Here is a 27,138-nt window from a genome sequence, read left to right on the forward strand (position 1 = left end):
GTTGGATACACTTTATAGCCATGACAGTAAAAATAGCATTTCTGGTTAGGGTTAGACAGATCTGGAGGAGTTAAATTTATCACTTCAAGGATCAAATGCAGCATACTTCAATTGGTTCGAAAAATTCCGATCTTTTCATTCCAATAAAACACTTATTTTTAAATGAAGAAAATGTAACTGAACATGAAAAACGGAGTACACATTGAAATTGTGTTTTTGCAGGCGAAATTTACTGTTACTTTTGAAATTTCAAGACATGCCATTTGCGTTTATCACAAGTCCTTTTACAGTCACAGTCATAATCACAGCCTAAATCAAAAGTCACAGTCAGAGTCGAAGTCAAATTCACAGTCATATTCAGACGCAGTCAAAGTCAAGTTCTGCGTCAAAATCACAGTTGAAGTCAAAGTCAAATTCAAAGTCAAATTCACAATTAAAGTCATAGTCACAGTCAAAGCCACAGCCAAATTGACAATCATAGTCACATTCAAAGTCACAGTATTCATCAGTAACAGTCAAAACCAAATTCACAGTTCTGCATCAAAGTCAAAGTCACAGTCAAAGTCACAGTCGAAGTCAAAGTCAAATTTAGAGTCTAAGTCACAGTCGAATTCACAGTTAAAGTCAAAGTCAAAGCCCCAGTCAAAGTGACAATCATAGTCACAGTCAGTCAAAGTCACAAATGCGGTCACAGTCATAGTCACAGTCACAGTATTGGTTAGTAACAGTCAAAGTCACAGTCAAAGTTACAGTCAAAGTTACAGTCAAAGTGACAGTCATATTTAAAGTGACAGTCAAAGTGACTGTCATAGTTACAGTCAAAGTCATAGTCAAAGTCATAGTTACAGATTTTCCGGAGATATCTTCGAGTTTATTTATTTCTTTACTGTCTTTTACACATTTTGGATCAAGTGTTAGCAGTTATATCCCGTTCTGTCTAAGATCATGTTTCGCAATCTTCCAGTAACATATCTCCGTGAAACACTGTTTCCTAGCCTGTTAGCTATCAAGTCTAAACACAGAAGTAAACCTAATGTAGAAGATGGGACAGTCTTTGTGATGTTAAAAAGACTGTCAGAAGAATTTATGTTGTGGTGAAACAGAAGCTAGCTTAACCTTAGCACTCACATCAGATTGTTGGCATAGACTGTTGCAACAATTTTGTATCAATGTAGTTTACTTGGACTGTTTTCTCTTCTCTGATATGCTTTTCAAATGGTCATATGAATAAGCAGCATGGATATGGTGAATATAAACAAGGCATGTTATTAAGATAAAATCTAATTAGTAGTAATCTATATTATATTTTTAAAATAACCGTGACTGACTGATTTATGTATCAAAGATCTCTTGAACTAGTAAAAGAATTCGCATGACATTTCGTACACATATTTCTTTTATCAATAAACGTACTTGGTAAGAAGCGGTTTTTTACAGATTCGCAGCCTGAGCACTGCAATTTGCAAACATATGCAATCTTTCTATTAAACCTTGTTTTTTTGGCATTTCCACAAAAGGCCGCATTCTTTATGTAAAGCATAAATATAAATACTAAAAAAAAAAGACCTGTATTTTTAATCATATTTTGTTTCTTTTTCCCAAAGTCGACATAATGGAAATGTGCCTTTAGATACGAGTCTAAATTTAAAAATTGAAACTTATCCTAATAGCATCAAAAAGATAGATCGATATCTATTTCTTTCTTTTTCCGAGAGAGAGAGAGAGAGAGAGAGAGCAAGGAATGATACTATGTAGCACTGTCGTTTTGCTACATTCAACATATTTCAAATAAACACTAAAAATTGATACTTCCTTTTATTTAGAGGGCACAATGCCGAAATAAATGTAGTGTTGGGAACGAGAATGGGGAAATCAATAAGGGCCTACAGAAAAAAGCATCTCTTCCATCTAGACCTAAAAAATGATGGCCTATAGAAATGTTAGCGGTGTCGTATGTTGTTAGTATTACTAAAAGATGCAAAAGAAAAAAAGGTCAAACTAACCAACAGTGCAGTATTTAGATCTAGAATTCAAAAAGCTAAAAAGTGTGTGGTGAGGGTTTGATCAATTGGAGGAAGCTAAAAAATAATTGAGGGCTGTCATTGCAATAAAAAGGGCCAAAAATTTGACAGCGTTTGTGTGTGTGGGTTGCGGCAGGTGGAAAAGCAACATAAGAACATATAGATTTAATTAAAGAGCCGAAAAAAACAGTAAAAGATTGCAACGTAGGACTTACCTTTAATTCGTGTGGGCCGGAGAGGGAACGTATAACGATATTAGAGTTCTCGTGTGCGTTTTGGATTTTGGGGGCGTCAGGGCCTGTCCTACAGATTGCGGGGCCCTATGCGAAACTGATTGCGCGGGGCCTAATTTGGATTGTGATAAGAATAATAAGTGAAAATTAAGACTTTGTATTAGAAAATAAATTCGTCTTTGCATTTTATTTATACTTTACTAAGTACAAAATCACTGTCAAATTAACTTTACGAGCCATATACAGTAGATAGTAGTTTTCCCAACAAAAAGCCGATAAACATTCAGATCTGCCTTTTAGATTTAGGCCTACTATCGACTAGCAAAATATCGCTTTTGATGTTTTTTTTTAAGAGGTCGAGATAAATTTAGATCTATATTTGTATGCCAGTGACTATTAAAGTAAATTAAGTATTTGAACTTCTTGTTTTGAATAAAATTCGGCTTACTATTACATTTTTATTTAATGAAAGCTTACCATACCGTTTTTTTTTTAATTGCGAGTAGGATTGGCGACACCCTGAAATGACAATTTTGTCTGTTTTAAGTAGATTTGCATCAGTTTTCAGAAGATTTTAATAATTTCAGGAGATTTTCATGACTTTTTCTTATATTTTATAATTTCAGGACAATTCCAGGAACATTTTAATAATAAGTTAAAATGGTTTAATTTAATAATTACATTAAAATTACATAAAGCTTTGGTATAATCAGTTTCTAACAATGTGGCTATGATCAGTTTCTAACAATGAAAATACATCATGCTATACGATTACTAATTCAAAACTTTAGCAATAGTAAAGTTAGTTAGGACTATGAATGAAAATAATTTTACATTTGCGGGGTTGCCGCTTAGCAGGGAATAATATTAAAGGGGTCAGGTAATTATAATAAAAGTTTAGAACCGCTGCTCTAAAGGGTTAATTTGGAGTTGATGGTGTCGTGTGGTGCAGTTTGCAGAGAGCCTGGATAATGAGATTCATTACAGTATGAACAATGTAGCGAAAAAAAGTATCTTCTACTTAATACAATTCAAAACAAATTAGTGGCATGAAGTTCCCATGAATACAAACATAGTAAAATGACTCATGTTAAACAGCTGTAACTTAGACCTGACTTTAAACAGCCACTGTGGACATTCAGCCTATATCTTACTCCTTTGATGGGAGCTCCACTGCTTCCTGGGCATGTGCAAGTTGTGTAGATAAGCTTATATTCACTTGCCACACTGTAGTTATACTTCCAGGTTCCAAGGCTGATTTGTTTTGAACCTCCGTGTGGGTGGGAAACTATCCACATAAATCTTTGATCTCCCGAATAAATATCGCGATAGTTTTCATATAACAGTTTTTCTACGGATTCGTAATGCTTTAGGGCTTCCTGAATTTTTCCCCCCAGTCTATCATCACAGGTCACAAATTTCAATAAACACTTGTCTTTGTTGATGTTTATCCAACCCACCCTGGCATCACCGCACAAAGTAACATCGGGACTGTCTTCGTTATCATAAAACAATCTCACGGTTGTGTGACTTGCCTCGACATTGTCAAAAACAAGATTCGCTGCTGTGAGTACTTCGACTTCCCACCACTCAGAGTTCCAATCATTGGAACTGAAACAATTCTGACATGGACAGGTTATGTCGATGTGGTGGGACACGTTGCTCACTCTGCCGCTCCCTGTTCTCAGATGTCGACTTCCTCTCATGGCGTACAAAAAATATGGAACGTCTGTTCCTGGCCAGAATTTCGGTCGCTGTGGACTGGCCAGAGTGACACTTACTTTCACAGTCAGGTTAGCCAAAGATTTAATGTAGGCATGTAAATAACTGTTACGGCGAGGCTCAGGTAGATGGTCAACACTAAATGAGTCAACAGGTATAAACTTTGAATGACCTGGATTCTTCGTACAGTCTGCCAGGTGTTTCTGTACATCAACAACGTTGTCTTCTGTTATAACCTGTTCATGTTGACCTGTAGAGGTTATTACAAGCATTATTTAAAAAGAGTAACCCTAGTTAGATGAAAATAAAGCTCTAGTTATATATTTTCAATTATTTTACATTTCCTTTTAAATACAACAAAATGTATAATTGCTTCTTATATGAAATATGCACACATGAAAAAGGCGAATATTAGAATACGCATCCTCTGTTTGGGGCGGGCCCCTCAACTCTAGAAAACAAAGAAACTAGAACAAATACAAAATAGAGCAGTCAGATTTATAACAAACAAATATTCCAATTTGATAAGAATAACACCATTAGTAAAATCACTAAACTTAGAGACACTTCAGGATAGAAGAATAAAAAGCAATGTAGCTATAATACATAAAAAACTTAAATATAACTTACAAATAGAAAAACAAAACCTAATGAAATACTCAGACACAAAGATAGAGGTACATTTCTTATTTTATAAGCTAGAACAAATTCATGCAAGTGCTCCTTCTTCCCTATTGCCACTAGAGAATGGAATGAGTTGCCTGAATAAGCCAGGAAAATCAACGACTTAGCAGAGTTTAAGTCATTGACTAACATATCATATGTCGTATATATCTTCTTTTTTAGATGCAAAGTCTGTAATTTATAAGTAAGATAATAAACAGCAACACTTTTTTTGCCTAGTATTCTAAATTGTTATTTTAACCAGTAGCTGTTTCTCTTTTCGAAAGTATTCGTTTTGGTTTCCTGGTATTATAGATGGAGGGAAATCCCAATGGAGATAACATCATCTAAGAAAATAATTATGAAGATAGCGTTCTCAAAGAACTCCAATTTAACTACCTGGCCTGCTCGGCGAAACTGATCCTATTGACAAAATGGTAAAGGCGGATACCAGGAGAATTTCAGAGATGGAGGTCTTCTTGTTAACCAATTCATATATCTTATTCTTATCTTATATATCACAGACGTTGCTTCAAAAAAAAAAAAAAAAGAAGACAATTTCGTCGTATGCCTTCATGTGTCAATATAGTCATGCATGTCAATCACTGAATTAAACTCTGCAAAGTCGTAGGTTTTCCTAGGAAAGAAGTAGCACTTGTACGATTTTTTTCTAGCGTATTGAATAAGAAATGTGGAAATTAGGTTTCGTTTTTCTATTTGTAGTGTTTTATTTATTTTGTACATAGAAGAGCTTGCCATGGATGTGGCAAAATATGTAGGTCATAGCTGGGGGTGCGTAGCCACGGGTAATACTGCATTCCTTATTAATCTTCGGACTCGAAGACAAGCCTTATTAATATATAGAAGAGAAGTACTCTGTTTTCAAACCCTCGCTACCTTGCGGTGTTAGGTATTGAAGAGTTGATGTTTGGTGGATGTAACGAGTGTGGTGGCCCCTTAGCGTTGAAACTATCAGCTTTAGATGTTACTCTTCAGCGCTTCAGTTGGCTTGTAGAGACGGGTCAATAGTGTTGGTCGAAGAATGGTGTTTGTGTACATTATTTATGAAAAGAAACTTCAAGAAAACATTGAAAAGATATTTAACTGAACAAGTAGTCAGGACTTAATAGAAGGTTTGAGAAAAAAAGTCACATATTATGAATCGATCCAGAAAAGTCATTAACTGACTCTAAAAATATTCAAAGCTAGATATTGCCTATTGCAGTCATTGGTCGTTGGTCATCACTCATTAGTCTTTGAACGTCAGAATGAATTTTATTCACTGTAATTTATTTAGCAACAATATTACTAGTCAGTTACTGTACATACGATTTATACAATTTGTACACGTTTTGTTTTTTAAATTCACGAGAATTTGTTCATCGTAGCACTAATCATTTTTTGAAATTAGTTTTAAAGTATAAAACTCAAGAAACATATATTTACACACGCCAATGTTACGTTAATTTGAGAAACAAAAAGTACAATTAATAGTTTGGACAACACAACACTAGACCAAAGTCCTGAAAATAATATTCCAATGACTGCATTTGAAACTGAGTTATATATTGTTATAATTATATAAATTTTACCTAGCAAGCTTTCAATGAAATCACTTTGTAATGAAAATACTGTTTAAGTATGAAATTATTTAATAAGTATACATTTAAATAATGAAAAATTAAATTCATATTAATCATTAACGTACATTCTAAAATCTAATGATACTTACCTATTATATGAGTGCAGTTTTCTACACATGGGGCATAGGACTGACAAGTCTGTATGCAAAGAAAGTCTGTAATAAAATAAATAAATAAAATTTAAATAGTAAATACATCTAAGTGTATGATATTTTTAGTGACTAAATAACTTGTAAAAACATCCCAAGTGGTGACGAATCAGAATAAATACATTTAATGCAAGGATCTTATAATACGTCTCCTAACCATGGACAGACTAGCGGTCTAATTGACATTATGAATTATTTTTATTTTTATGGCGGACAGGGTTTGAACTCAGTAACATCGTGAAGACAGTGCAAAGAAAGTTCCACTCGCACATTTCCTACTATATTTAATGATAGCATTTTACTTCTAAAAGCTAATAAATCTTCATCGCCAGGATTTACTTCCGCATATTCTAGTTCAATTATTTTTTAAATTCATTCTAATATTTAAAAGAATATAGATGTATATGCAATAATATGTAATTCTTATCTTATAAATTTAAGACGTTACTTCAAAAAAAAAAAAAGAAGGTAATTACGTCCTACGCACTTCATGTGCGTCATGCATGTTAATCAATGACTCAAACTCTGCTAGTTGTTGGTTTTCTTGGCTGGCTCAGGCAACCCATTTCATTCTATAATGACACTAGGGAAGAATGAGCACTTGTACGAATTTGTCATATCATATGGAAAAAGAAATGTGACTCTATCTTTGTGCATTTTAGAGTATTTTATTAGGCTTTGTTTTGATTTGTAAATTCTGTTTTATTGTTTTATGCACTATTGCTGCTTTACTTTTTATTCTTTTGTCCTGAAGTGTCTCTAAGTTTAAAGATTTTTACTAATGGTGTTACTCTAGTCAAATGAGAATATTCGTTTGTTATGAAACTCACTGCTCTATTTTGTATTTATTCTAGTTACTTTATGTTTTCTTGCCTTGACGGATCCCACAAAGATGATGCATATTCTAATATTGGCCTAACCAATGTTAAATAACATTTTAGTTTATCGTTTTCTTCAATATGATACTTTACCATATATTTTTATATATTATTACACCTAGATATTTTGAGTTTTTAGTATTTGTAATTGGTTTGTCATGAATAAAATAAGTAGTTTTTATTAGTTTTAGTTTTATTTGTTACTCTTTTAACTGGCACTTTGTCAGTGTAAAATACCCGAATCAATATTAAGTATACTCAAAACTTGAATAACGTGTACATGAATAATAGCAGATCTAAGTGGAAATATTATATATATTATTAATTTTAACACTAGGACGGCCGTAGAAAATTTAAACATAATTCTCTTTTTAGCGACCCCCGTAAAGGGAAAAAGCCGCTATTAGGTTTGTGCAAAATGTCCGTCTGTCACACTCAGATCTCGAAAACTAGAAGAGATACGAAAAATATTATTTCACCATGCGATGTGGCTTGAAAAGTTTAGGTGCAACGGTTACTTATGGTTTTCTAAAAAGCAAACCGTTTAATTTATAAAATGAATTATGCAAGCGATTTTTTTCATAAAAATGCACCTATTCTAAAACAATTCCGTAAATGTAAGGGAGGCAATGTTCTAATAAGTTAACAAAGAAAGACAATCATTTGTGTATTTTAAGTATCATTAAGGCGAATACATTTATAAATGTACTAGAAATGTTCACAACAAAGATAAATATTAGTTATAGGTATTTTTTCTGATCACCTAGCTGCTAAAATTAAAAGAAAACATTTATGTATGTTTATAAAGGCTAAGAATGCACTTTATATGTAAATATTACGCACATTTTTTAAAACGGACTTTTTATGCAGCGACTTTCGTGCAGTAGCGTAACGCCGCGGAGTGATATGGCGCTAAACTAATTCCTTAATTTAAAAAAAAAAAAAAATCAGATTTTATTTATTTTTTGTTTAGTGCCCCATCAGGATAAAAGCGGCTTAATTTTGTGCGTTTTGTCTGTTGATCGGTCTGTCCGTCACGTTTAAATTTAAAAATTTACAACAGCACTATAAGCCATTGAAAATCTGATTAAACCTTTGATGTTCCTTCCCAAACCTCTATAGTTTTAAGTATCTATAATAGATTGTTCCTGGTGGGTTTGTGAAAACATATGAATGTCAACGAGTGTCTGTTTGCTCTTCTAATTTATATTATATTTATATCATGGCTTAAACGTTGAAAACACTTGATCAATCATATGTTGTTCTGTTTTTTTTAATGTAAATAGCCTATAAATGCTAAATGAAAATCTCTATACGGGCTTATATTTCATTAACTATAAAGTTGTTCCTGAAATTGTTATATAAAAAATAAACTATGTGAAATGATTGTTTGAAATCACACCATTGACTTACATTACACTTATATTCTTTAACAATACGTCACTATAGTTTAATTATTAATATCAAATCGTTCCGTATTTTCAACTTAAAACAAATATATGTCAAATGACTTTTTTTTCAAAAATATCGACAATAGGTTCTTCAGGATTGTAAAATAAGAAAGTAGTTTACTAGAAACGATTATTGAAAATCCCTTTTAGTGGCCGATATTAGGTTTGTTAGACTTATTTTACATTAAATTTTCTTACTGAAACATAGCAAAAGTTTTTTAAACGGTAAAGAATTTTGTTTCGAAAAAGAAATCGACCTATATAACATTAATAATCTTACAAATCGTCGCCAAAATTGTTCCGAATTCAATTAGAAAACTCTACAAACGCCAAATAACTGTTTGAAATCCCTTTTCTATTAAATAAAACAAATAATCTTCTTCTCATTTAAAAAATTGGCTGTTCTGGATTTTTTATGAAAAACATTTTAACTTTATTTATTTAAAATCGCACTTCTATCTTACACTACATTTAATATTATAGCTTAAACGTTACAAAATCTAATTTTATCGTAATATTATGTTCCGGATTTTTAAGGAAAACAACTTCCTAACACCAAAGTATGTTATGAAAATCTCTCCATAAGGTAGATATGATTTTTATACTAGATCATCCCAACAATTTAATTAACGGTATTTGATTTATCTGAGATTCTCTCTCTCTCTCTCTTTCTCTCTCTTTCTCTCTCTTTCTCTCTCTCTCACTCTCTCTCTCTCTCTCTATTCTCTCTTTCTCCCTCTCTCTCTCTCTCTATCTCCCCCCCCCCCCTCTCTCTCTCTCTCTCTCTCTCTCTCTCTCTCTATATATATATATATATATATATATATATATATATATATATACTATAAAGTAGAATGTGAGGTGTATGTATGTATGTTACTTATAGACATCAAAACCGCTTGACCAATCTTGATAAAACTTGGCAGGAATGTTTCTTAGGTACCAACTTAGACCTTAGTGTATGTATTGTAGCCCTAAAATAAACTTAAGACCCTAAAAAAAAAGTTGTCCAATTCTAATACAGCTATAGTATTTTATGGATCTAGGCCATGTCTACAATGTTGACATAGAAAAGATCGAAAGGATTTAGACCTAGATCTAATTTTTAGAAATACACTTTGCGCAGATAGTTTTTTACTTTGACACATGAAAATACAACAGAAGATCCATTGATTTTATAATATAATAAAATTAACCTTCAATTTTGTGTTTCAAAAGCATTTTTTGAATTAATTAGTTCGTTATATCTGCGACTGCAGATTTCCTGACAAACATTCTTTCATTAGACAATACCGTAATGAATCGCTTACTAAAAATTAATTCGTTTAATTGTTTACTTTATAATCCCATCCCTAGATCTAAAACTCTAATTCAACTCTAAGATGATAAAACTTCTCTTAGTACATATAGTTTTATACTATACTACTAATTATAGTCCATTCATTTCCTATTTTGATCAAATAAACATTCAAATTTGGTTTTCTAAAGCATTTTTAATAGACTGCATTCGTTTACGAAAGCTGCGAAGCCGGGTTGAGATAGGCCTAGATCTATATTCATTCATGAATCGCGTACTAAAAATTATTTCGTTTAATTGTTCACTTAATAATCCCATTCATTTAACAAAGCTATCGCTCTTTTCGTTTTTAATAGATATGAATGTATGAATGTATGTAAACCTATTTTCGTAAACCTAATTTTATTTTCGTAGCGAAAGAGAAAAAAACTTGAAAGGATCATTAGCTAAGTTTAACATACATCTAAATCCAATCCACTAAATTTGTAAACACAAACTTAGACCCGCAGGCCGCGGGTAATGTCAGGCTAGTATATATATATATATATATATATATATATATATATATATATATATATATATATATATATATATATATATATATATATATATATATATATTAAGAGTGCTAAATCAGAAGTTTAGTTTAGGTAGATCTACATCCTTATCCTAGTTCCATTTAAATGAAAATGTCTATAGCGTTTTTGGTAACTGCGCTGGGAATTCGAACAGACGTTGTCAAAGTACAAGCTCGAAACCTGTTCTTTTATATTTTTTAAATTACAAAACGATGCCAAAAGATTATCTAAAGTCGCTCGTCTGACATATGAACATATTCGGTAGTTGTCATGCCGAAATGTGTAATCTTATCTTTTTATCAATAATTACTTATTAGTTATTTATTTAGTTAACAGTAATGGCTTGTTGTGCGCTTAGCGGACTGGCCTGATTATTTCAACGGTCCCAGGTTCATAGCTGCTCGCTGCCATACCCGTCGTTCAGAGGGAGGTTTGATTTATATTTACGATTTATATTATCTTTAACCTAGAAGGAATATCCGAAACATGTACAATATTTTACAGAAAATTTTTTTTTTCCAACGCCAAATGAATCTTTAAAACATAATACCTTTGACAATCAAAGCAAAATCCCGTCTTGAATATTCCTTGCAAATAGGTAGATCCTATAGAGATCCGACGGGTGCCGTGTTTGTGATCTTGTTTTGTACTATATATCTTTAAAAAATGCACGACTGTGGATGGCAGCGGGCAGGGTTCCCGGCGTTAACCATCGAGACCACCGGCCGACAGCCCAGTGCGCGTACCACAGTTTAATATATACATTACAGATACCTTTTCAGATATATCTACTTTACCTTCATAAGCGGAGACAGTTGCAGACTCACCATCTTCCACAGTTTGAAGTGTTGTAGTTTCAGATGATTGATTTATGCTTTGACCTTGAATGGGAAAAAAATCGTGCATAAAAAAAAAACAACAACGAACAAACTTGAACTTGAATGAAAATATTGACTTTATTTTTTAATGTAATACTAATTTTATTACAGGTTTTATTTATTTATCCGTCTAGCAAATTCTATTCAATCGTGAATTGGATTTTGTGAGTGATAAAGTACAGAAAAGTAATTAATACACTAATGCCATTCTGAAACAGTTGATAAATGTTTTATATGTTTAAAGACACTTGGACTGTTAAAACAACCTTATGGGACACAGGCAAAGCAAGCAAAAGATAATAATATGTATTCTATTGTCTACATCGATTATAGATCTGAAAGAAGTTTAATTGAAATGAAGCTTATTATATTTTAACCGTAACCTCCTGAACGACGGCATGGGTTTGAGGGGGGCAAGGAATGAAAGCTGGCCCATCGCAATTTGTGTACCCGAAGTGTGTAAATTTAAATCAATATGCTGGCGTTTCTGTGTAAATATATATCAATTAGCTTACTTCCAACAGAAAAACATGTTTGCAATATTTCGCTAGTGCGACCAACTAGAAACTCTTTTATTTCTGTATATGTAGATTCATCTCGAGTCTGAAGCCACGTTTCACCTATCTTCTTGGCCTACAGAGTGAAATTTAAAACACAACATCATGATAAAAAAAATAAAAACAATAAAAATTGATAACAACTATTGCATGGATAAAAACATTTTCTTTACCAAATTAATTGATTAACGCTGTCACAATTGGGGATCAATTTGCTGTCGTGTTTTGAATCTTGGGCACCTAAAGGAATATATAGATTTAAGGCAGACAAACAGACAGACAAACAGACAGAAACCCTCTTTTGTTCCCCTGGCAATCAAATCATTAAATAAGAACAATCTGGTATAAACTTTGTCACATGTAAATTATGAGTGAGTCTGGTGTGAATGTACACTTTGGTTTCTTATAGTTATAATGTTTTTTGTTTGGAGTAATGCACAAATTGTAAGACAAATTTCCGTATGGACAATAAATATTATATATATATATATATATATTTAATATAGATAGATAGATAGATATAGATATAGATAGATCGATAGATAGATAGATAGATAGATAGAATGGTAGAAAGACATATGAATCTTGTCCAACTCTGCCAGGCAGAATATGTTAAACCAAATGAGAAAAAGTAAAAAAAAAATATCTTAATTTATTAGGCATTGATAAAAAAAAATAATATCTTAATTTATGGTAAAACTTTACATCGAAGGACCCTTTTGAAGAATGTTACGCAAGTGGCAGCACCGCGCCGTCTATCGCTACGGTAATCAGGTCACAAGGTCACTACCGGCTAGACGGTGTCGGTAGTATCATGTAGGCCTAATAGTTCGTGATAGATCTAGTCATTCGCTAATGGTATGAAAACTCTGGATCTATATTATGTAATAAAAAAAAATATTTAAAAGGCTATAAAAAATAAATAATGAGAATGAATTAATCTTTATTTTTTAATTTGTTTTTTTTTGTTTGTTTGTGTCACAAATGTATGGTACCGTTATCATATATATGTACGGGCTATAGGCCTATAATATATATATATATATTTTTATTGATCTAGTAAAAAAATAACGAGAGAATCCAAATCTGTTTTAAAAAAAAGTTACACTACAGACAATAAGAGTTTTCATTCTTTTGATTTACTTACCGCTTGTATTTCAGCAATAAGTTTTTGTAATGATTTCTCGATATCTTCCAGACTGTGTAGTTTTGAAGCAATGTCTGCCAGAGTTAAGTAAGAACTCATCTAAATGAAATATAAAATCAGTGAGTTTAGATAAGATAACTCAAAATTAATGCATGATCTTAATTACTGATATTGAAGTTAGAAAATTAATATTCTGTCAAAAAAAAACCTTTTTTGGGGGGAGAGGGAATTCCCTTTGGGGAAAGAAAAGGATTCCGTTCCTGTTAAAAAAAAAAAAATGAACAAACTATTTCAACTTGGAAAAAGCAAGGGTTCCATCTAGTAAATGTATAATTATTTATAATTAATTCTCAGTAGCCTGTCCGGTCTGTTCGTCTATTGGTTACATTAACATCTCAAAAATTAAAACTGCTATTGAAATTTTGACTTCGCCATATTCTGTATGTTGTTAAAAATAGTAAAATACTTTTACACATCTTCATGTGAATCCTTTTGTATTAACTTAAGATATGCAAACCGTATGAATTACATTGAACTACCCATTATATTGACCTACCTAACGTTACGAAGTATGTGCCACGAAATGCACTTTTAGGGCCCCCGAAAGTGGTCTATAGAAAGATAACATTAATTAAATGTTTGATTTTTCTTGATTCATGTGTTGTCATGGAACACGAGCTTGTATGCAAAATTGATGACGATTGTGTGAGAAACATACAGAGCTAGTTAATATGGGCGTTTACAAATAATAAACTAGTTTACTTTTAATAAAACCACACTTTATAGATTACCTTTATAGATCAAGAACTATATATTATGGAAACTAACAACTCATTTGTATATGTGTACTGCAATTAGATTCAAACGTTCAAAGTATGTATGTTTCAAAACCGTCTTATCTAGGGCACTCACACACATTACACCAGTACACACCAGTGGCGTCACAACGGTGGGTGTCACCCAATGCGGTATCAAAAAATGTTATACAAGAAGCATTTTCTCAAAAAGAAGAATGACCACATAAATGAAGTCAACGTTATACACATCTATACATATACCTATTGTTTTGATAGATTAGATAAAATTGCTTTGGAAAAAAAACCAACATTTTTTCCAAACTCAAACAGTGATCGTATACAGTAAGGTTTACGCCTTACTTGTGAAATAAAGTATGATGTAACGATTTGGACATTTTTAAAAGAATTTCATTAAACAATTAAAATATGTTTAACCAAAATCTATAAAAAAAAATGTATATAGATATATTTATTAATTGTGAGTAACAGGTTCCGACATTTAGCCAATGACACTTACTTTTTAAAAAAATTGTCAGTTATTGCAAAAGTGCATTTTTTTTCCACTTGGGTGTTATCCACCCTAACGGGTGTCTCCCGGTGCGGATTGCTCCCCCCGCTCTCCCCTACTGACGCAACTGGTCCACACGAGTACACAATAGTCCACTGGTCCGAAGTTCAACAGACATTTTTTTTTTCGCTTTTTACAACCTGAGTACAATTGAAAATATTGCATTTACTAATTTTTATTAGAATTAGGATTGCTACTATTAAAATGCCATGAGCGACATGACACTAGAGGCCTCGGGTTCAAAACCATCTGTCAAAAGTTACATTTCGAGTTTTTAATTGAATCTAGGTAAATAAACGGTGTAACAGCTAGATAAAAAATATTTATTATTAGCGAATGAATTAAAAAGCAAATTAGCCCCGTGCGTCGTTGTTTACTTGAGGAAATGAGCGACGAACGAAATTTATGAACGAGTCAAGACACACAGAACAGAAGCGTGCAGAAATAGTTCGATACCCTGAACGTGTTCCCTATCAGTGACTGATAAGAATAGTTAGAATTTGGGAAGCGTGGTCGAGAGGCCAAGTGCGCTTGAACTTGGCTTGGCTTGGCTACCTAGTAGGGGGCTCGGGCAGAGTTGTGTTTACTGAGCGCCTAAAGGCACCACGGAAAACCAACTCCTAGATACCCCCCACACACACACACCGGTCCACAAAAGAGATTGGACCAAAAGCGCTCTGAGCATGCTATAAGCATGAAAGTAGCGCTATATAAAAGCTATAATAATAATGGCGTAGAACTAACAGTCAAGTTATTTGTTAAGTTTCTGTTACCTTTTCATCCGATAGATCGCTAGGCTAGATTTCTAGATTATTGAATAAAAAGGTCTAAACCTTAAATTATATAAAATTGATCGATGCAATATGGATTGCAGCACAAAGTAGTCAACAACTCCTGATAATGTTACTTTGTCAAGTATGTGTTAGTTTAAACTCTTTCGATATCTGAGAGGAATTTCTGGTTTGTCAAGTTTCGTTCTCAAAACTTGAATTTGTTATCTAATCAGGAAGTGACACTGACATACTCCAGCTAGATTGGTTTCACCATCACCGACCAACGCATAGGTTTAGTTCAGCGGATGGCTAGCTAGAAAAATGTGCACAATCAAAGGCGGGCTAGTTATTTTGGTCATGTGGGCTAATGCCCAGAGGGTCGACAACTAAAGGGGATGTGGGGGTCAAAGCTAATGGAAAACCCCATATTGTGATAATGCTTATTTTTGGTAATTTATGGTAATGACAGAGCAGCATCTAAAGGCCCTTAGATCCGTATAAAAAGTATCATGGGCGTGTCCTCCCTTAGCTCAAACTACCCTAACTCTTCTTAGGGACCCAAAGCCTTTTTTTTTTTAAAGCGGTCACGTAGCTTAACATTTTTTCCGCATTAAAACTCGTGAGTCTAACACTGAGGATACTAATTTCAGTGTATGGAAATTTATGCACTAGAAATATAGGTACCGGAAATTTAGCACCGTGCATTCAGGGCCACTTAAGACAGTTCCGTGAGGTAAACCAGAGTTTACTGTTGTAGATGTTGATCTAGAAGATACATATGTTACCATGAACATTTTTATATGAAGTGAACTGATCATTTTATAGAATCTTTGTCTTGAAATGAAATATTGTTGAGGTCAATACGATTGGAAATCATACTCTAAGGTGGTTATTTTTGTTTGAAATACATAAAAGTATTTAATTAAACTGTTTTATGCAATATGTACTTGTAGTCATATCTTTTCATTCCTATTAGTCATATGTCATTTCATTGTATAAATCTCATTGGATTAAATTTATAGTTTAATTATAAATCCTCATACACATCGTTTATTAGTTTATGTACAACTCGGTGTGTATGGTGTGACTGTTAGGCTGAACATTGGGACTGATATATTTATTAAGTAATAAGAAATAAGAAATTAAGTATAACACAAACGCTCATTGCAATCCAAATGACATTTTTAATACCAAGACAATTTAATAATAAAAAATTAAATAAGTCCTGACAATGACCCAGGCGATGTTTTATCTGACATCTTTTCATCTTAGATATAAATGTTTTTATCAAACAGATGTCTAAATTAGTATAATTTGTTTTTTGCTAATGACTTTATTGGCAATATTTTGGATTTTATGAAATTAATTTCAGTTTTATACTGATCAGATTGCAAAACCAATCAGTGGTATTGACACTTTAAATACTGCAGATGTAAGCACGGTAAAGCAATGACTAGAATTTTATGCTAACACTAAAGGAGGATAGTTTTTGTTCGTAATCTTAGTTTAGACTGCCCTTATGTAGTAATATATAATCAGTATTTGCATTGGAATTTAATATATCGTCTTATACAGGACCAAGGTTCCTATATATATATATATATATAGACGATAACAAGCTGGACGCCGTAAACGAATTCTGCTATTTAAGATCCACAATTCAAGATGACCTGTCTCTAGAAGAGGAGATAAAAAAAAAGCATATGGTAGGCTGCCTCGACCTTCGCTAGACTCAGGCCAAAAGTTTGGGAAAACCAGAATCTAACTACGGTGACCAAAATGGAAGTCTACAAGACATGCGTTATGAGTACACTGCTGTATGGCACTGAATCATGGACCACCTACTTCCGTTACATAGATGTAATAAAACGGGACCTCAAATCAGTGAAAATCAATACTGACAATTGGGAAAACATAGCACTCTAGACCGCACCAGATGGAGAGAGACAGTGACCAAGAAAGCTATGGACAGTGAAAGTACATAGGTCTCAGCTCAGGAAGAAAAACAGACAATACGAAAAATGGCCAGCTCCTCTACCACCGAAGCAAAAGCCATCTTAACCTGCGATATTTGTGGACGGGAGTGTCTCTCCAAAATAGGGCTCCACAGCCACATGAGGAATTGTGCTCTAAGATGAACCATAGTCGTTCTACGACTGAAGGAGGCCAATATATATTGTTACGAATCTCACTATCCAGGCTCTCTGCAAACTGCACCATACACCACCAACTTAAAGAACTTGACAAGTCAGGGCTCCAAAATAACGTAAAGGTTTAATGTCCATAAATAACAGCCAATACTGTACAATTGGCAGCACGTAGAACAGTACAAATAGCTCTGCGATAACAAATATCTCTCCAATAACACTGTTCCGCAGTATCGACTCTTGCACTGGCCTCTTCGTCTCGTTCTGGGCTTGCACTGAGTTCAACAGTTCAGGACTGACTTCACACACTTGGGCTCGTTGTGTCGGACTCGATCACAGACCAAGATCAAGACGCCGTTCGTCTCAACTGTACTTGACAGTACTCCGCACTGAACCGTCGTAATGCTCCGTACAGAACCACACCGTTGAACTGTGCTGTAGTCGACCGTGTTCTGAACTCCTGTCGTGAACCCGCTTTCTGAACCGTCTTGACTGCGTCACCTCCGCTCTTATATAGGGTCCCTACTGGCCTTCTAGAACCGGACCGAACGCCCCTCGACGTTTCTAGGTGGTCAGATGACTATAACTCTCGTGACGCTCCTAAGCTCTGTTCACGTCGGCGATCCTTCCCGAACTGTCCTGTTGACACTCGACTCGGCTGACAGTCGTAACTCGTCACGGTTGACCGCTCGTCTAGCGCTGGCCTGGGGCGATTTGCGTCGTCTGACTACACACACACCACTACCCCTCTCTATGCCACCACCAGGTTTATAACAATATATATATCTAAATGTATATAGTTCATCCATCGTAGTTCGATGATGACCACTTTTGTCGGCTGAACACTGGGCAGGTATGTGAATGAATAGGTAAAGGTATGGCATGTAAATGTATAAATGTTTATGTAAATTTATACCTTTATTTAAATGTATGACTATGTAAATGTATCATCAATGTAAATGTATGAATCAATGTAGATATGTGACTTTATGAGAATATATAAATGTATGTAAATGTATGACTATTTAAATGTATAGCTTTATGGTCATGTGTAAATCTATGTAATTGTATGACTCTATGTAAATGTATGAATCAATGTAAATATATGACTCTCTATAGATGTATGACTCTAAGTAGGTATATAATATTTATCTTACTTCCAAGAGTCAAACACGTTTGCAATATTTCGTTGGTGCTGACACCTAGAAACTCTTTTATTTTTGTGCATGCCAATGGGTCCCGATTCTGAAGCCATAATTCACCTTTCTTCTTAGCCTATTTTGGTAAAAGTTTGAAACTTAAGAATAGGATGGAAGAAAATGTAAAATAACAAAGACCTAAATAATAACACAATTACATACATTATTACAGAAGCAATTATATAATGTCATTATACCATACATCCATATTTTAAAGACATTTAAATAAAAAATATTCCATTGATAATTAGAGTCGACTATTGCGTCCCTTCCAAACCTCCTGCAGGGCGCCTGGGGATCAAAGCCTGTGAGAATTGTGTCGCGACCATTGTGACGACAGTTTGGAGTACACACCACATGACCAGACAACAATTTTGCAGATAAATAAATGTACAGATTTTCTGTTTCGTATGTATACTAATTCTCTTAAATACGTGAGGACTAAAGCAAGAAGGCAGCCTTTGTAAAAAACAACATCACGAAAAAGCTCTTCTATCAGAGAGATCTATTAAACTCATCATGGAAAATCTCTGCCAAAAAAAGATCAATGCCAAATTCTTAACTTTAGTGATGAGGTATTGATCATCAAGGTAGAAATAATATAAGCCCAGTCATTTACCCCCGTAAAGAAGAACTAGAATTGCAATATAACTGTGCGATAGTAGAATTTATTTTCATTTACTTACCACTTGTATATCAGCAATAAGTTTTTGTAATGATTTCTCAATTTCTTCCAAACAGTGTTGTTTTGAAGCAATGTCTGCCAGATTTAAGTAAGATCTCATCTAAGAAAAAAATCCTTTTTTAAAAAATCCACCGGATAAGCCAAAAATCAAAATATATGGGGGGCCTACAGTGAATCCTACTGATTAGAAGAAAAAGTAGAAATAAATCAACATAACACTACACTGTAGCGAAACATAGGTCTGAATGAATATGTCAATATGTCACGTAGCATAAAGCAGCTGTTGTACTATGTTTATTTTTAGTTTTCTGCAAGCATCTCCAAAGCAACATCAAGGTTAATGGTCGACGGGTTCTTGGAACAAGCACGCTCTCCACAAAAGGAGCGAGCTTGAACGAAGAGAGTTCACTTGTTTTATTGTAGTGTACAGTGCGTATAGTTTATTCAAGTCATTTCAATTTCCAGAATTAAAGCTTTGTATTTATTGTTGAAGGATCTTTATTGTTTGAATTAATAGTTGTATTTGAATCTCCAGCATACAGTGACGTAACTAAGGGGGGGGGGGATGGGGGAGAATTTTTAAATCCCCCCGGGCCCCAACCTGGGGGGGGCCAAATGGGTGTCCGAAATTTATTGTAAATACATAAATTAATATAATTGATTGACAAATAGTGTCAACGGGTGTCTTTTTTTTTCAACATTTATGGATTAAATTTATCACAAAGACTAAACCTAAATCTAGGTCTATCAGTACGTTGACTTTGTTGACATTTTAAAAATTTTTTTTCCCACAGAGATCAAAGTTTTTTTTAAAGTTAGTTTTACATTTTAAACTTTGTTGCCACGAATAAAACTGCATGATATACAGCGAATTCCAGGTATCTTGTTACCTTTACTAATAATAGATCTAAATGTCGAGTATTTTATGGCTACACTAATTAACCTGGAATCAAAATTTACAGAATCGAATATAACAGATCCAAAAGTTATTCTTAATAATGCTAGAATAGTCCATTATTCGTTTTGGCGTCTATAATTTCAGAATTAAACTTCACACTCGAGTTATTACCCCTTTATTCATCTTTCCTCAATCCAATGGAAACTCTCTTTTTATTTCCATCTAATCCTTTTGCTTTCGCACAAAACATAAACAACAAACAATGACGTAATATCATATAATATTAGCACATCATTCCGTTTGAAGTTATTATCACATCCTTCCTTTTAAAGTTCTTAAAAGTGATATCTATTAGCAGGGCCGCCCTAGCTTTTGCGGGGCCCTATGCGAAACGGATCGCGCGGGGCCTAGTCTGGGTAGGGATGAGCATAATGTCAAAATCATTTTTTTTGAATTAGAATATAGGCCTACTTTCGTCTTTGCAATAAATTTTTATCAAATGAAAGCTCGCAATGCCACTTTTTATTTATAGGCACCCCAAAATTTGAATTTCGTCTATTCTTCAGGAGATTTGAATAAATTCAAATGATGATGATGTAAGATCTGGGTGCTGAATGTTTTTTTTATGACAACTGCTTTCTGCCATGTTTGACCTAGACGAACTCTCCTACAGAATAATCTTTAGGTAGTCTTGCTTTTGCATTGTATTTCCCTTTGCTTTTCATCTGTCGTTCGTTGAGTAATGTCTCTGCATTTTCAGCTACCGATGGTTTCAATAGTTTGGGATCAGTTGGAATGATTCCCTGAGTCTTCTACTCGTCAGCAGTTGTGATGGTGAATACGGCAGTCCACTTATCGGAGTATTTCTATACTCGAGCATAACGAGATATGGATCTTTCCCACTTTTGTATTCTCTGAATCCTTTTGCTTGCGCACAAAACATAAACAACCAACAATGACGTAATACCATATAATATTAGCACAGAATCTTCTTCATGCAGTGGAAAATTAAGAATTTTTTGCCTATCTTGAATTCTGGTCAAAGCTCTTGCGCCCAATTAATATAGTTCAGAAGAAACTACAAAAGTCTGGACTGCATATACGGGAAGCTGCTAAAGAAATTAGTACCCTTTCATGCTTTCTGCAAAATGATGAGAGACTGACAAAAAACCAATCCATCGAAAAAGCAAAAGAAGGTAGTGAATACTATGGATTCCCTGTAATCAAAACAACCAGAAGAAAGAAAAGACTTGATGGGAAGTTGAGTTCTAATGTAGGACTGTCAATAGAACTGCAATTCAAACGTGTTGCGACAGAAGTGCTGGACAGATTTCATATGGAGATGAAGAGCAGATTTCAAAGGCTGGAAAGAAAATGGATACCTTTGGGTTTCTTCTTGAACCAAGACACCTGTTAGATGAAGACCTGCTTATGACAAGCTGTGCTACTTTTCCTGTTTGTATGATGAAATAAATGGCAAATCGCTTTTTCAATGATGTCATTGATGCACGAGCACTTTTCATCAACAAACCAGTAATACAACCACCAATAGACATATTGAGGAAACAGGCTTCATATGGTAATTACGTGTGCTCAAACTTTGCAACCTCCTCCGAATACTGCTAACTCAGGCCACTTCCATTACTTCATGTGAGAGATCATTCTCAAAGCTCAAGTTCATCAAAAGCTATCTCAGGTGCACAATGACACAAGACAAGAAAGGCTTATCATGGCTTTAATGTCAGTGAAGTCACAAATACTAGAAAGTATCGATGTAGTTAATGTTATAGATGTCTTTGCTGCACAGAATGCACGACGTGAAGCGATATCAATTTAGATTTGTCACTTGTGCATTATTTAACTAATAAATAAAGGTATTATTCATTAAAAGAGTCTTGATTACTTTTTGTTAAGTTTACTGATATACTGAACCAATTGGATTTGGGGCGTATATATTTTTGCGTACATTATCCCATGTCATATGTCGAATGTCAAAATGTAAAGAGGTCAATCCCCCCGGGCCCTCAAATCCCTAGTTACGCCCCTGCCAGCATAACGATATGATTTGAGCAATTGTTTACACTACATTATAACATCAAAAACGCCTTGTCTGATCAACACAATCTCATGGTAACATCAAGACATCTTCACATCTAGCACTTAATTACAAATAACGTTACCATATATATATATATATATATATATAATATATATATATATATACCACAGCAACCTCTCACGATGGAGACGGAATCGGTTAATATGTTTTCATAAAGTTGACATAGGAATGTTTAGTTTCATAACACACAATGGTATTTGCTCCCTTTCTTTAAGCATTTAAAAACACCAAATAACTTCTATCTCTAGACTGTAAACACTTTCTAAAAATAGTTTGATTTTTCTTTGTTTTATCCCTACTATATGAGAAAGCTAGGAAGAGCGATGACTATTACCTAGAGGGGTAGAACGCTTGGCTTCCGAACTGAGGGGTTTCGGGTTTGTATCTAAGTCTGAAACGGGACTTTTAGGTCGCCTGCGTGTCCACCAAAAACTAATGGGTACATGAGATTATTTGGGGAAAGTAAAGTCGATTGGTCAAAAGATACCCTCGTTAACCATTGACCATAAAAGCAGATGAATTTTTCATCTTCCATAATAATAATAATAATAATGTTATTTATAAAGGGCCATTAACAAAAAAAATGTAGTCTCAAGGCGCTGTAATAACATTACCAACACAAACACAGCAGAGTATATCAAAAACTACTCTAAAAAAGTTTTAAACATGTAGGTCTTAATGTTCTTCTTAAAAGTGGTGTATAGTGGTGTATCCATATAGATCGCAAGGACTGAAAGGTGTATTTTACTTTAGAAATAAACTTCGAAATAGCTGCATGAGCCTGTCTGTTTGTGTACTAAGTAGAATGTCACAGGAATTGTTATTCACTCATTTAATGTCTCTTGCGAGTGGGAGATAAGTAAAAGATTGTTATTTGTTATGTTTATCTTACATACAATTATTAGAGATTTTCATCTATGGCGGATATCTCTGTCTGTGCGGTGTACCCTGTGTACAGAAGATATAAATTGTTGATTAGCTTTTAGTACAGACTGTTGTTGGTTTTTTTTTTAATTTACTTTGCAACAGCGCTCTTATAATAGGGCGTCTTTACTATGATTTTGAATCTAAAAATTTATCATGAAAATCCTCAATAAATTATATTTTATTGTCAGGTGTTTACTTCTATATATTAACCTGGACAAGTTATTTTCCTTTTGAACTATTGACTTTTCTTTTAACTAGTTCAGCGTTTCAAATTAAAAGTTAGCAATTAACCAAGACATGCGTTAAATAAATTTAATACCATGTTGAGCCTCGTCTTAAAATTAAAATTAAATTACTTACTCTTGCAAGATTTTCACAGAATCACAGTATGTTTTGTTTGTCCTCGCTTGGTGACTTAACATACATCACCATGGAGGAGATACGGTTATATATGAAACAAGCAATAGAAAAAAAAGTTTTTTATAAAACAAAGCGAAAGGGAAAGAACGGCTAATTACTGCAATTTATTTTAAAATGACAGGGTGTAGCTCCTTTCTGCTATATTAAAAATAATTTTTTAATACAATTTGATTAGCTAATTGGTTAATTATTGGATTGATTCATGTATTGTCATTGACTATGAATAATTATGCACAATTTTAACTTGATCCGAGAATGAGAAATTAGAGACCAGACGTGTCAAAAAGTAATAAGCTGATTAAATACATATATACATCAACATCTCTCATTAGGTACTATTTATTTCCAAAATTTCCATATGAAACAATATAATTGTTCTTAAGTAATTAATTAACTAATTTGTAAATTTAAAAAAAAATATATTCAGGTTTTGTCAGGCACAATAAATAATTGCGCAATGTTTCGACTTGATCCGAGAACGGGAAATGGACAAACAACAACAACAAAACAACTTTTTACCAGACGGAAAGAGTGAGTGGATATACACTTTATAATAATCATTTCTTTTTTTTTTTTTCTTTTTTTTTTTGGTCTGTGTGTGTGTTATATTGTTGTTGTTTTGAAAATCTGAGCATTTAGATAATAAAGGTTGAAGTGTGTATCTTAGCCTTCTAACCACGCGTCTTACAATTGCCTCCCTCTATGTGTATGTTAAAAGGAAAAAGAAAACTCTGAATCCAAACCTTTGCAGCTTTACAGTTATACCCAAACATAGGAAAGGCTTCAGGAGAAAAAACATGGAGCTGGCAACTGAAGGAGGCTATATACAACAAGATTAAAAAAAATGTATTGCTTGAATTAATTAAAAAAAAAACACTAAATATAAGCCAATGTTTCCCGGAATCCGAATGATAGTTTGTAGACGTAAAGCAAAAACAAAAATGAACAGTGCAGAAATGTTGAGCAGAGTGGCTGCAGTTGTTAGATACCCTGAAAATGTTTTCCAGTCCTTGCTGTTGATGTAGGCGTATCACTTTCTTAATAAAGAAACTTTAATTTCTATTAAAGTTCTATTTTGAACAAAAAAATCAATATAGCTTTTATTACAATATACACAGACTCCAAATGAGATCTAATAGTAATGAAATAAGTAATACGAGCCGACCTGGGCGGAGCATACGCACCCCCCCCCCCCCCCATTTTTTTTTTTAAGCCTGGATGTCTGTCACCGCGAAAGTTACGTGGAGTAACTCTACTGCGACTTGCAGAAATAAAAGAGTTATCTTTCCATGACTTATTCATCGTGGTGTCCCGCATGGTTGGGCCACGAAGAGAATTATATATATATAGATTTATCATGTCTCTATGTCGTCTGCAGTTGTTTTTCTTTTTACATTATGACAAATCAACAGAACTATGTACAGCGTTATTACCAAAACCCGGATTAAACAATTACTGAACTATACTATACTAAACTTTACTATTTGATTTCATTCTTATATAACGTTTACGAAACCGCTGAAAAATAGGGCCTCTCGCCATGTCGTTTGGTCATGTCAAGGGTTATCAGTAAGCCTACATTGGTAAAACAGTACGTTCCCGAATGTCTCGCTTGGTGGCTTGTAGTTGGCTGGCCTAAGGGTTACATGTCGTACGTACCACAAGCAACATACAAAGTAATACTAAAATCCAATATGATAATGATTGACATTATTATTTTCTTGCATTTAAGTCAGATATTTTTTTCTTTTTAATCATGAGATGTGGTTGGATGGTGTTAAAAGGTATGAGAAATCAACAAATAATATTATAACATGGTGATTCTTAGTATAAGGGTGACAGTAAAGATTATCCAGTATGATGGTATTGCATCTTCGATACTTCTGACTGTTCGTATGCGAACTGGTGGTGGTCAAGACGATGTTTATAATTTTTTTAAATCATTTTTCCAAGCACTTCATTGGAATCAATATAACTGTTCATCTTTGTAAAAAGCTTATATCAACTCACTCTGTCTGTCTGGTAAAAAGTTTTGTACACCTTATTTCTCCCACAACCCATTTCGGATCAAGCTGAAGCAAATCTAGGGCGTTAATGTTAATCGATGTATTATTGACCCTTTCCTTTTTGAACTGCATGACACTTCAATACGAAAAAATGTATCACAGAGACATACACACATACGAGCATTGTTGCAAATAGAAAGACAAATACAGAGAGATACACATTCACACAAACACACACACACACACATACACTCCAAAACACACAAGCAAAAATGCACATACTTACAACGATCCTCACACAACGACACATAGTCACATACTCAATGTCACACGTACTAAAAGACAATCTAACAAAGACATTCAAAGGAATAAGCATGTGGATACACAATACAGTCACTATATACACTTTTATTTAGCTATGAACCAAATTGACAAAGTTAAACTTAGTTTTAAATACAATAAAATGTGAAACACACTAAGTTTATACAAAACAAATAATTTTTAGAAAATAGTCTGGCATCAACATAAAGCTTACTTTTCGGCTGCTATACTGGGGCGGAACTCCTTTGACACTCAAAAAAAAAACAAACTGTCCTTGAGTCCACAAGATAGTTCACACCTTCTGCACATGGCAGACGGCGGTAAGAACGTAACGATATGTTGAAGCATACTAGTGCTGTGCGTGAGCTGCCACTACGCACAGATATATGCATTTATAACAATATAAAAAGAATTAAAAACAAGAAAACCTAACTAAAAAATACTTAGGAAAATAAAAAGGCAATCCCTCATATATACAAATTATACTTGAGTCCAGATATTAATGTGAAGAGCAGCTTATAGAGCAGAACGTCAAAGCTAATTAAATATGTTAGTAACAATGTCTCGCCTTCTTTCTCTTTCTTTCAATTTTCGCTCTCTAGAATTATTTTTTTTTTTTTACCTGCGCATCATAATTTCTCCAGCATAGACTTTAGAAAGACCCTCTTCATGAGGCGCCCTCGACAGTTACATGATCTCATAGTTTAGGCTCGTGAATTTTAGCAGCATTTTTACTTACATCCCCCCTCCCCACGCCAACAACAAAAAGTGAATCCTTCGTTCACACTTCCGTTCCCGTGTCTACATTTCTCTTGGTGTAATTAGGTCTCTAAATAAAAAAGAAATATCAATTTTGTTTTATTTAATTGTAATCGTTTACCTCACCCCTGTTGAATGTAACAATAAATCTATGCCGCTTTCTCTCTCTCTCACCCTCTTTCTCTCTCTCGAACAAAAGAAAAAGACTCTAAATTCTAAACCTACCTTATTGATGCTATTAAAATTGGTTTAGTTTTTTATTTCGTGGAAGTAGTAATAACGTAAGGCAAGCATAAAAAGCT

General features: G+C 33.8%; 1 protein-coding gene across 2 annotated transcripts; it reads right to left on the reverse strand.

Annotated features, from left to right (window-relative positions):
• Positions 1 to 1,738: 1,738 nt before the first annotated feature.
• On the reverse strand, positions 1,739 to 19,480 carry LOC106059550 (uncharacterized). Of its 2 annotated transcripts, XM_056039951.1 has the most exons (7): positions 19,388 to 19,480; positions 18,660 to 18,777; positions 13,218 to 13,316; positions 12,029 to 12,146; positions 11,433 to 11,516; positions 6,372 to 6,437; positions 1,739 to 4,226 (listed from the first exon to the last, which is right to left on the reverse strand). In XM_056039951.1, the coding sequence occupies exons 3-7, from the start codon at positions 13,314 to 13,316 to the stop codon at positions 3,340 to 3,342; spliced, it is 1,254 nt and encodes a 417-aa protein (XP_055895926.1). In that variant the 5' UTR covers positions 18,660 to 18,777; positions 19,388 to 19,480; the 3' UTR covers positions 1,739 to 3,339. The 2 variants fall into 2 exon arrangements, with proteins under 2 accessions (XP_055895926.1, XP_055895927.1); XM_056039952.1 differs by lacking the exons at positions 18,660 to 18,777; positions 19,388 to 19,480 and adding an exon at positions 15,356 to 15,502.
• Between the last annotated feature and the right edge of the window lie 7,658 nt (positions 19,481 to 27,138).

This window comes from Biomphalaria glabrata, chromosome 9 (genome assembly GCF_947242115.1).
Source record: "Biomphalaria glabrata chromosome 9, xgBioGlab47.1, whole genome shotgun sequence".
NCBI lineage: Eukaryota > Metazoa > Mollusca > Gastropoda > Planorbidae > Biomphalaria > Biomphalaria glabrata.

Bases quoted from the DNA above. Each gene is read 5' to 3' on its own strand.
- LOC106059550 (XM_056039951.1), bottom strand. From the start codon at position 13,316: ATGAGTTCTTACTTAACTCTGGCAGACATTGCTTCAAAACTACACAGT. The intron at 12,147-13,217 runs GTAAGTAAATCA...TTCACTCTGTAG, and splicing joins TTATTGCTGAAATACAAGCG to GCCAAGAAGATAGGTGAAAC. The intron at 4,227-6,371 runs GTAAGTATCATT...TAACCTCTACAG, and splicing joins AAACTGCACTCATATAATAG to GTCAACATGAACAGGTTATA.